A 12207-nucleotide genomic window follows, 5' to 3' on the forward strand; every position below is an offset into this window, starting at 1 on the left:
CAGAGATAAAAAAAAAAAACATAAGAGGCAAGTGCAAAGAGGCATTAGATGTCATGTTTTTGCTGAGTTATGGTTGAGATGGTTATTATTAATTTAAGGTAAGTCATTATTTCTCAGCCACATGTGGTATCAAGTGGTATTAATAACATTTTTTTTAGTATCTCAAATTACGTTCTGGTTTTTCTGCTTTAAGGAAGTCCCTCTCCATTTTAGAGAATACTCCTACATAACTTTGGCCCATATACTGCCCTTTTGTCTTTAGTTCCGGCGGTGGGTAATGCTGAGTCCGGCCTCCCCAACCTGGCCTCTCTGTTAAGTCCACAGGCATAAGGGCTGTTTACTCAACAGAGTCAGTGGGACATTGAATCCTAAATCTCTTCCCTTCCTCACGCTCCACTGGCCCAATTATGAACCCAATCACAGCAGCCGCCACCACCAGGAAATACCACTGTGTGGAAGTGAATGAATGAGTGAATAAATGGGAGGAATGAAGGAAGGAATGAATGAATGAAGAAGTCACACCAGGAATTTATGACGTGTAGAGAGTTACGAAGCGGTATCATAAGAAAAGTTGATTACTTACTAATATTGTGACCAATAAAGTTTTTATTTTCAATGCAAACATTTCAAATTCAGCTAAAACCAATTGTGTCAACAGAGACAATAGGAGGTTTCCTACTGTGAGGAGTGCAGCTGCTTTTTACTGAGAGTGAACATGTTCAGACTGTTAAATTGTATTAATGCTCACCATGTTATTTCTTCTCTCTCTCTCTCTCTCTCTCTCTCTCTCTCTCTGTATTGCTGATGTACCCCTGGGTTTCTTCTCTTTATTCCCCTACGGTTTGCTCATCCCATTCAACAGGAAACAGCCTAAGGTATGTATGTTTCATCTGTCTCTGTTGCTATACCAGAACTGGCTAGCATCAACATAACTGACGTGCGGTGTCAGCAGAAACAGTCAGGAGTTATTTTCAGTGCAAGAAGCCCTCTGTAGTGACTGCTCAAACACTCTCCTGGCATTGTCACAGATACTGCAGTAATTCAGTAGCAGGATGCAGCACAAGCAACAGTATCCCCCTATACCTTTGGAAGCGCTGAGAAGCACAGCACAGAGGTCGGTGTACTGTCGGGGCATGGTTTCTAGGGGCATGATTGAGAGTGTTTTAGTAGTTTGGTCGGTCAGCAGGAGCCGGATAGATGTCCGTGTGAATGTGTCAGCGCTCTAAGATCTCGTGAACACCCACAAAGGCTCTACAATGAGAGAGGGATGAGCACGGACACTGGGGCAGTGTGTGTGCGCATTCAAAGCAGCATTGTTGGAGTGCACCCCCACCTCCCCCCTTGACGACACACTGGTGACTAGCTCAGAGACGCTCAGGCCTCACACACCAGCGACGGGGCTTTGTGCTCAGTGAGTGGGGCCGCGAGCGTCCACGGTCCCCGGGGTCTGTGAACCTCAGCTACCCCTATAGCCTTCAGCTAGACACTGAGGCCGAAAACACATGACTGTCTGCTAAGTTATTACGGCGCTGAAGTTAGCCTCTCTGCATTCTAAAGGGGAAGTGGAGGTCACAGTCCGATCACGTTCGACCTGTTTTCATCATAGAAATGACAAACAGAGCGTTGCACTTTTCAACCCACCTTCATCATTATTTGTGCTGCTGATTAATAGTAATTGTCCAATCAAGAACCATTTGTTGCTCACTCACATCCAGAGGCTGGACAGGGACAGACCAGGGGAGATTTAAGCCCTAGTTACCAAGCCAGCCCTAATTGAGAATGATGGCACTTTTGTTCCTTTGAATGGCACCCACTCACTTGTCTAAAGTCACAAGAGGAGGTCTTGCTTTCAAAGCATTCAGTGATCTCAGTCCTTCCCATGCTGACTATGCAACCAGTGGTTCCCCGGCCGATGCCCTTTATTATGATTAGAAAAGAGTTCAATCATTTTGGGACATTCGTGGAGGGAAAGCCGCTTTGGCAGACCAGCAGTGCAGTGAAAGCCAGTAGTAGCAACATGTGCAGCAGTGCTGTGCTTGCACTGCAGGATGACAGTGCAGTAGCGATTCCCATTCTTTCAGCATTTTGGAAGAAGTCTTGAAAAGAGATGCGGCTGGGTTGGGATAAAATATCAGTTTTATGAAATTTGAGTGTTAAGTGACAAAAAACAAAGAAAAAAAAATATGTTGCATTAAATATATGCTGTACACAGCAGGAGCCACAATCTTATTCTATCTGTAAGGAATAGGGGAGCCTTGGTAAATGAGGCCGCTGCTCTTCCCCAGGGAGCATCCTTTCTATGTTATCCATCCAGGGCCCAGAGCACATGCAGGTGCCTGTGTGACACAAGGGGTCTGTGCTAGTAAAGTCTGTGTTGTGAGACCCGGGGCTGAGGGCAGAGGGCCAGCCTGCACTACCAGGAACAGCTCCAGCCCTGTTTCCTTGGAGACCAGGGTCACTGGGAGCTGGAATTTCTACTGGGGAGCACTGACCCTGATTTATGAATTCATTTAACTCTGACCATGATGACAAAACATGGGGCAACTAACAGTGGATTTGCGCAGGCAGTCATGGCACAGTCCTAACAACCATTACCTCCAACAGTACTTACTTATACTTCATCTTACTCACACAGACAAGCTCCATCCTGCTGATTTACTGTAGGGTGGCGTGATATAGCACAATAAGCCTAGCTTTGTGCCCCTAGGTGTCTAACCACAGCAGGAGCTGGTAAGCAGGCTCAGGTTGTGTCGCACTTCACATGCTTGGACAGGTGTGTGAAGCGTGTGTTTATACTCCCTGTGCCTGTCCTTTCTCTTCTGCAGGTGTTTGCCTTTGACCACTGTTTCTGGTCCATGGATGAGTCCAACGTTCCTAAGTATGCTGGTGAGTCATAAAGCGTTAATGTTGAAACTAATCCTCCCCTCATCACCAAAGAACTCAAAACAAGTCTCAGGTTTGTGAGGAACCTGCCGGGTGAGCTTAATGCTACAACTCTACTACTCTAATACTGTAAGGAAAGTCCCTTCTTGATGGAAAGCTGCAATTTTGCATTATGCAAAGCACCTTGTAAGATGATTTGCATTTTGAGTGAATAAAGTAAAATACGTAAACAGGTCAGTGGTTTTTTATATTGGCTCATAAATAAGAAATAAAAGCATCAAGAGGTTCAGTACAATACATACCAGAAACTGACGTGCATATTTGTATTTTATACAACAAATTGCAATAATATGGATACCACAGATTGGTCACATTTACATTTTGTATTTTGCATATATGCAATCGGGTATTATATTTCCCATGCACCCACTAAAATGGTAAATGCAATTTCTTCAGCTACAGCTACCTTTCTCTAATGAGTGGTGCACAGAAAAGTTTATAGCCACAGTATTTTCTAACATCTATAGAACAGGGGTTATTACTGCCGGTACAAGGTAGATTTACATAGTCATTGTAGATATTGTGTTTATCATATCACTCCCATTTTGTGATGGAAATTAAATGCTTATATGTGCTTTGTGCTGAAGCGACAAGGCAATCTGTTCGCTGAAGGGCTGCCTGAAGGGCCTGGGCCACGGCTTTATTTAGCTCATTAAACAGCTGCCCCATTCACCAGGAGCATGACAGTGAGCAACACAAGAGATTTCTGTACACAGCCCGGCATTTTCCACACGACCAGACAGGAATCTGCCACTTTTCATGAATCTTCTCCCCTAACATTGTTTTTTTGTTTGGTAGCCTTTGTCCATACATTTCACTACTTATTTCACTGTACTAATTCAGAGGATGCTAATCAGAGAGCTAATAGTGCTTATATAACTGAATGGTTTATCTGTTTACCATAATCTCCATGGTGACCAATTGTTTGTTTAAAAGGTCAAGAGGTGGTGTTCAAGTGCCTTGGAGAGGGAATACTTGAAAATGCATTCCAGGGATATAATGCCTGCATATTTGCCTATGGACAAACAGGTAAAATCTACATTGACTCACTCATTTTTTTAAATCTTTTTTTGGTCTAAATCCATTAGATCATGCTCACTTTTACAGATATTTACCAATGATACTGGCCTGCATTATATGTTAAGTCTTAAAGTAGATCAGCAGGCCCGGTTGTCTTCAGAGGGCCATTCTATGGCAGCTTAGCTCTGTAGAAAGTACAAGAACAGGAAGACTTGTATTTCTAATCACACTGGTGAATCACTCAAGTCACATCCTTCCTCGCCATGGATTAAATTAGCTCCTTTATCCCATTTCCTGTCCTGGAGGGAAACCCATGGTAAAATGACACACCTAATCAACACTTTGAAGAGAAGAGCTCTGACTCTTATCTTCCACGGGGAAAAAAATATTTCATTCGCCTGCTAGTCACCAGATGTATGAGATAGTGTTGGGGTTTTTTCAAGCAGCACGTAAGTCATGAAGAGAACCAGATTGGCACTGGTTTGGCAGTCTAAGCAATCTTAGTCCTGAGGAATCCCTCAACACTCAGACAAACAAACTTTGACTGCAGACATCAAGACCCTACATCTTTGCCAGATCAAGTGAATTTGTGATTATATGGTCAAGACAGCCATTTTTCTGTAATTAGGCTGTAAAAATCAGTCCATTTGAAAAAAAAGGTGATTCAAATATCCCCTTGCACTCTGATTTTCCCCTTAAATTTCCCCTTAAGTAGCTTCAAAGTTAGAAAAAATGTTTTTCCATACTGTACGACAGTGTCACATACATATTCTGTATCTGCTCATTCCAATGCTTCATTTAAGCTATAGCACACTCAAATCCATGATGACATTTTGTATGGCTGCACCATTACATCAAATGGAAAAAATCTAGATGTCTTGTCCATCATTTTATACACATTTCCCTGTAATCCACCATGGCATATTTGGTATCTTTGGAAACATTGGGATCTTGTCTACAATTTAAAATAATGTTTGAGCAAAGCTTGGCTGCACAACATGCATTTGTAATGATGGTGGGACTGGCAGGGTGGAAGAGGTTGTAACTCTGGTATGTCCCTGTAGGTTCAGGCAAGTCCTTTTCCATGATGGGGAATGGGGAGCAGCCAGGCCTGATCCCCCGGCTGTGCTGCTCCCTGTTTGAGAGGATCCACAGAGAGTCGAACGAGGCCCATTCTTTCAAGGTGGAGGTGTCCTACATGGAGATCTACAACGAGAAGGTCCGTGACCTGCTGGATCCCAAAGGGTGAGTCTGCTGTGTGGCCTTGCACCGGAATGAATCCAAAACTTTTTTTCTTCAAAATAAGCACATGGGATTTATATCCTTGTCTGACCTGAACACGCTGTATCAGCTCGCTGACTTTAACTGAGCTAATGCTTTGGTCTTGCGGTACACTGATGACCCGGGGTTCAAAACACTGGTTACACAAGCTGCACTATGTGCTCAGGCTGTGGTGTAATGTTCTCTGAGTCTGGATTCACCGATCCATACAGCACCAGACAAACTCCAGCTCCAGCACAAGCAGTGACCTCTCAGTCAGCTCTCACTCTGTGTTGGTTTTCATCTCTGTTTATAGCTCTGTTGTGTCTAGTTGCATGAATGGGGATGGCGACATAATGATGTGAGGAGGAAGCTCAACCCAGTTATTTCCTGGAGAACAGCGGCCAGCATCATCCTCTGACACTGCTGCATTCTTCGCCTCTATGGTCTGATGTGGGTTGGCAGACAGACTGCAGGGGAGGGCGAGCTGTGAAAGAGTGTGTTTCAGGGACATCTGTTAGTGAAGCTGAGAGCAGGAGAGCGGTCAGTGCAGCCTGTGAGGGGAGCCCCAGAGAGCGACTACAGTGGAGCACTCTGTGTGCTGCAGATGTCTGAAGATGCAGCCAGACCCATTGCGATGGCGACTTCCTCTCGCTTATATAACCAGCTTCACACTCTCTTGATCTCTCTGCCGCTCTGTGACTTCAGGACTATAGATCGATTGTAGTGTATATGTCTCTCACTGCTCTACTGCGATATCCATATCTAGTGTGCCTAGTATTTCTGTCTCTTCACGGCAGAGTCCCACTATAAGCAGGTGACTGACCATGGTCTTTCTAGCTGTCGTATCCTGTTGTTTGCTGCAGTGAGTGTCTTACTTTGAACAGAGCACTCTGCGAACCTGGTTTCTGCCAACCTCAGTGATTCTGTTGCCATGGCGAGGGATAAGTTGACTGCTGTTGATCTATAGGGTTTCTCCCCAACACCTGGCAAGAAGCCAACTGAGGATCCAGTTCAGCTGACCCACCTGCACCACCTAGTGAAACATGTGCCTAACCTTTGTTTTAAGTTTGTGATATGCCACATGGTTTTCCTATAAGAAAAATGTGCTTCCATAATTTAATCAGGTAAAATATATTATTTCACAGCAGCTCTTGGAAAACAGTTTACTGAGCTAGAATAGACACATATGACCTGTTCTCTATTTTCTGTTTTTTAAAGGGAAGGTTCAGGATTTTGAGAAGTGTATCCTTTTTAACACAAATCATGCCCCTTCTAAAGACATTCAAAAAACATTTTTATAGTAAGTGTTTCTATATGTGAGAACTTGGCATCAGCTTCCTATTAGCATTTGCTAGCAATGCTAACAATGCAATTAATTAATTCAACGTTGCATGCAAACCATTTTATTTACTACGAAGTAGTGTAGTTAAGTAGGAATAAGTAATAGAACTTTTTGAAAGGAGATTTGAGAGAAAGTATAATTCTTCATTTTCTTGAAGTAGTATTGCTGCCAAATGCTAATGGGAGGCTGGTACAAATTTCCCAGAAACTCTGAAAACTTGAATGAATGTCCTAAGAGGGTGGTCAATAAGTCATCAGTAGTATGGGCTTCTCAAACCCTGAACCATCCCTTTAAGTCTTCATTCATTCTGACCAGACGCTCAAGGTCAGTAGACATGATTTCTGCTGCTCCAAAGACAGTATCTGTAGAGCTGCAGTAAGTGATGAGCAGAGAGTTAAACAGCAACAACAGTATAACAAAGGCTAATATTTTTCTTGGCTTTCATCACCATGGCAGCAGTGAAGACAGAAAAGGTGAAGCGTTACAGGAAAAGGGAGGAATGTCAAATCAAGCAGATGCATTACTGAAGCAAGTTATATGAATTTCATGCAGTAGTTTGCAATTGATTTCAAATTGATCCCATTTTTGTACATAAAAATTCACAATTTTCTTCCTGGTTTGTTTTTGCGCACATGTACCTGATTGGAATCACTGTTTCTTCCTCCTTTTGTCTTTTCTTCTTCCTTTCCTTGCTGTGTTGCCGTCCTCAATGTTAAGGAGCCGACAGTCCCTGAAAGTTCGAGAACACAAAGTCCTGGGTCCATATGTGGATGGTCTGTCTCAGCTGGCTGTGACCAACTTTGAGGTGTGTCTTACCCATCTGTCCACACTGCGACCGTAGGCTGGGCTGAATCCACCCAGCCTCACTCATCAAAGAGCCTCAACTTTCACATACACTGACATTCCACAATACATGAATATCATATCGCCAATTGTCAAGTCGTTGATTTATATTCAGAATAACCCCTAAAAGTCTAAAATGCTTCCAAGTACAGCAACTCTAATGACACACATATTCCTGACGTGTGATGTAGTCATGGGTTTTTGTGTAGTCATGCCAGGTCTTGGCAGGGCCTTCCTTAATTAAGTCTGAACATCTCCACCCTGTTCTTCTCTGCTCTGGCCTTCCTGATATTAGTCCAGTGGATTTCCCAGAGCCTCAGCCCACTGCCCGCTGTGACCCAGCTAAATCACATGGCACGCAGCCATATGTGAATACTGCCTGCCTTTGTTGTTATCATAATGACCCATTTGCAAGTTTTGCCTTCACCCAGAGAGGTGTGCAACCTCACATTATGTCCCTGCTCAGACGTTTATTATTCTACCACTCATGCTCTTTCTCTCATACACACAGAAACATATTACATGCAATAGTGGCCAATAGTGCTTGCTCTCTCTCTCTCTCTCTCTCTCTCTCTCTCTCTCTCTCTCTATCTATATATCTATCTATCTACTGTATCTGTCTGTCTGTCTATCTATCTATCTCTATCTATCTATCTATCTATCTATCTATCTATCTATCTATCTATCTATCTATCTATCTATCTATCTCTATCTAACTCTCTATCTATCTATCTATCTATCTATCTGTCTCTCTATCTAACTCTCTATCTATCTATCTATCTATCTATCTATCTATCTATCTATCTATCTATCTATCTATCTATCTCTATCTATCTCTCTATCTATCTCTATTTTCCCAACTCATGACCTCCCTCTCTATCTCTTCTAGGACATTGAGGTTTTAATGTCAGAAGGGAACAAATCTCGCACAGTTGCTGCCACCAACATGAATGAGGAGAGCAGTCGGTCGCATGCTGTCTTCAGCATCATCGTCACACAAACGCTCTATGATCTACGGTCTGGGGTCAGTCTTTCTTGCTGCACCCACTATTACAATGTAAAGGTCCTTGCAGACACTGAAATCAATGGCTTCATCTGTATCTATCGCATTAATGTGTTTGTGTTTGCATGTCACGGCGTGCATCTGTCTGGGTGTGTGTGGTACTGGTGAACAGAATTCGGGGGAGAAGGTGAGCAAGATGAGTCTGGTTGACCTGGCAGGGAGTGAGCGTGTGTCCAAGACTGGAGCTGCTGGAGAGAGACTCAAAGAGGGCAGCAACATAAACAAGTGGGTGCTATTACACTAACCTGCACTCTGTAAGGCATTAAACTGTGTGGAGTCCAATTGATCATTTGGAAAGTTCACATTGGTGTCACTCAAATTGAATTATTTTGTGTGGCTGTAGGTCTCTCACCACCCTGGGCTGTGTGATTTCTGCTCTGGCTGACCAGTCTGCAGGGAAGGGGAAGGCCAAGTTTGTGCCTTACAGAGACTCAGTCCTCACCTGGCTACTCAAGGTTTGACCCACACTTTACACAGCTCTATAACTGCCTTCTGTTATGGTTATGATAATAACATGTAAAAGTAGTGTGTGTTTGCTAAAATGTAGGGACAACATAAAAAAAAAAAAAATGTTTGTCCTCTGTTGCATCCAAACGAAAAGGAAAAATGCAGCACCTGTGTTCAAATCAACAGGGGGGATGTTGCATTATTGGAATAAGTGAAACTATGCTGACTTCAAAAAATCCACCTGTTAACACCAAAGTGCTGTGGTAGCACAGTGTTTTAACTAAGAGAATCACTGAACAAAATATTTAAATAATACATTGACTTAGCACAACAGTTAGAAAATCACGAGCTACTTCCTGGTGTATGGATGTACAGTGCACCAGCCTTGAGTTGGTTGATGTTTAACTTCTACCGTACTGCCTAGTGTATGAGAGCACACCATATTTCCCTTATGCAGGGCTCTTAGAGCTGTGCACCTCCTAAACAGTGCATACTGCAATTCCCCTAAGCACTGTGCATTACAAAAAGCATTACACACAAATGAACACACACACAGAGCCCGGTTCTTATAGAGATGCTCCTAATAAAATTCATCTTACCTTATTCTATAAACACACCACTCTACCTTGTGGTATGTTTTTTCTTTTCAGGACAACCTTGGTGGCAACAGCAAGACAGCCATGATAGCCACAGTGAGTCCAGCGGCTGATAACTATGAGGAGACCCTGTCCACACTACGCTACGCCGACAGGGCCAAGAGGATCGTCAACCATGCAGTGGTGAACGAAGACCCCAACGCTCGCATCATCAGAGAGCTGAGGGAAGAGGTGGAGAAGCTCAAAGTGCAGCTCTCTCAGGCCGAGGTGAGGGGGGGGATTGGGCGGACCATAGGGAATAGCAGGGTTAAATGACACTTAATACAAATTGTGAAGAAAATGTATCCAGCTGATTGTCTTTCTCTGTTGTTCCCACCAGTCCATGAAGGCCCCCGAGCTGAAGGAGAAACTGCAGGAGTCGGAGAAACTCATTCAGGAGATGACGGTCACCTGGGAGGAGAAACTAAGAAAGACAGAGGAGATTGCAACAGTACGCACATCAGTCATAACAAAGACTCCAAAACATAAATTTTAAATTCAGAATATAAATATATATCTACGTATCGTTATGTATCTATACAGGAGCGTCAGAAGCAGTTGGAGAGCATGGGCATCTCTCTGGAGACGTCTGGGATTAAAGTGGGTGAAGACAAGTGCTTTCTGGTCAATCTGAATGCCGACCCTGCCCTGAACGAGCTATTGGTCTACTACCTGAAGGTAATACAGATTCAATAATATAGTAATGTGATGCTTGTCTTGATCCCCATATGGAAAGTCTCTGTTTGCTCAACCCCCCTCCACAGTGAGGTCAGGTCAAGGACAATTCAGCAGGGCAACTGCTTACCGATAGCCGGCCTTGAACCTGGGTTTTACCACCATCAGTTTCACCATTGGTGTATCACTATTGAAATCACAGGAATGTTCATGATAATAATTTTGATAATCTGTGTTTATTAATTCCCAGTTTCTCTCACTGGGATTATTACATATACAGTGTAAGATTAAAGTCCCCATGAAATGAACTCCCATTACTTTTATTTCCTGGAAAACAGAGTATCTTTCATGGTGACCTCATGCTGCACTAGTAGGTATAAATATACCCTGACTCATATTCCATTGGTTTAGACTTTTGAATGATCCCTCACTGTGTTATATGTCCCGCCCCAACATCCTGTTTCAACAGGAAACGCATCAAATCAAGGAAGTAAAGATGCCGTTTCATGCGGCCTTTAAGTTTGCACAGAAGCCAAACAGCTCTGTTTCTTTCTCTCTTTCTCTCTCAGTGTGAGGATTAGCAGGTACACATGCCCGGAGCACTCCAGTTCCACTGAGAATACTATAATTAGAGAGAAGGCAGAAATCACTTATGCAAAGTAAAACCTTGTTCAACCTCCAGTGCCTCTGGGCAGCTAGGCGAGCTACCTGCCGCGGGATTCACCGTCTTCAGACTGCTGCTCGTTTTCTCACTCGCTCACTCGCTCACTCGCTCACTCACTCACTCACTCACTCACTCACTCACTCTTGTTAAAAACACCTCACACCCGCTGCCTCTGTACCGCAGCTGTAATATTTACCGTCGGCTGCGGCCCTGGAACATAACACGTATGCTGCAGCATTCCAGTCCCTCTCAGGATGACACTGTGAGAGCAGAGCAGAGCCCAGCATGAGGCTCAGCAAAGCTCTGAACTGGGACAACCGACCAGCCAGTTGGACCCATAAGAGCAGAGAGCAAGGCGAGGCATGTGAGAGCGAAGCCTCCGCGGCACGCAGAACAACAGGCCTTTGTCTGGGTTCTGCCGGCCAGCCTGGCATATCAGTGTGGAATGACTATGGTAATGTGAAGTGGGTGATTTAGCTGCAGGGAAGGACATCCTCTGGAAGTTGGGATGTTTGTTTAACTACGCCCACTTTGTAATGAGAGAGACACCGGTTTCTTCACTTAGCCTTTGTTTTGCTTTGATTTGTTTTGCTCTTGACATTGCCAAATGAAAGAGTTCCTCAGTTATATTTTTGTGCAAATTGATTTAACAGTTTGCAGCTCTTTTGGTTATTACTAATGAGTTGGAATAGGGTATTGCACAAACATTTAGTTTAATTATTTTCAGGTCTGTCATTATAACTCTACTTAATCTGTCCTCCACCTGTGTGTAGGAGCACACCCGTGTGGGTGCAGACACGTCTCAGGACATCCAGCTCTTTGGGATAGGAATCCAGCCGGAGCACTGTGTGCTGGAGCTCTGCCCCGATGGTGATGTCACCCTCATGCCCATAGAGAATGCCAGGTGAGCTACTATACAAGACACACACACACACACACACACACACACCACAGACACACACACACACCCCTTCATGGATGACTGGACCTCAGTGTTTCACATGACCTCATGGTCCAGGCATCTATGATCTGAGCTCCTCGCTTTGATATCAGAGCCATGTCTCACTCCCACTCTAAACAGACTGATGCTACTCAATTAGAGTTTTCCTTGTATAAAGTTGAAGATTATAATGCCCTCTGACATGTTCTGTATATACAATAAGAGAAATTGAATTCTATGTTTCCTATAGAACCTGTGTGAACGGAACAATGATCGATTCCTTGGTCCACCTGTGGCATGGAGACCGCATCTTATGGGGCAACAACCACTTCTTCAGGTACAAGTCCTTTCGTAGTGTGGCCCATTCAAAGA

General features: G+C 43.8%; 1 protein-coding gene across 1 annotated transcript in view; it reads left to right on the forward strand.

Moving 5' to 3' along the window:
• kif13a (kinesin family member 13A) overlaps positions 1–12207 on the forward strand; it is a 40720-nt gene that overhangs the window by 11541 nt on the left and 16972 nt on the right. The window contains 13 exon segments of the mRNA XM_078287107.1: positions 863–875; positions 2826–2886; positions 3880–3972; positions 5028–5208; positions 7286–7373; positions 8301–8435; positions 8587–8699; positions 8818–8929; positions 9572–9784; positions 9897–10007; positions 10100–10234; positions 11669–11799; positions 12086–12172. Of these exon segments, the coding sequence (XP_078143233.1) occupies positions 863–875; positions 2826–2886; positions 3880–3972; positions 5028–5208; positions 7286–7373; positions 8301–8435; positions 8587–8699; positions 8818–8929; positions 9572–9784; positions 9897–10007; positions 10100–10234; positions 11669–11799; positions 12086–12172 (1473 nt within the window).

Source organism: Centroberyx gerrardi, chromosome 12, assembly GCF_048128805.1.
Source record: "Centroberyx gerrardi isolate f3 chromosome 12, fCenGer3.hap1.cur.20231027, whole genome shotgun sequence".
Classification (NCBI taxonomy): domain Eukaryota; kingdom Metazoa; phylum Chordata; class Actinopteri; order Beryciformes; family Berycidae; genus Centroberyx; species Centroberyx gerrardi.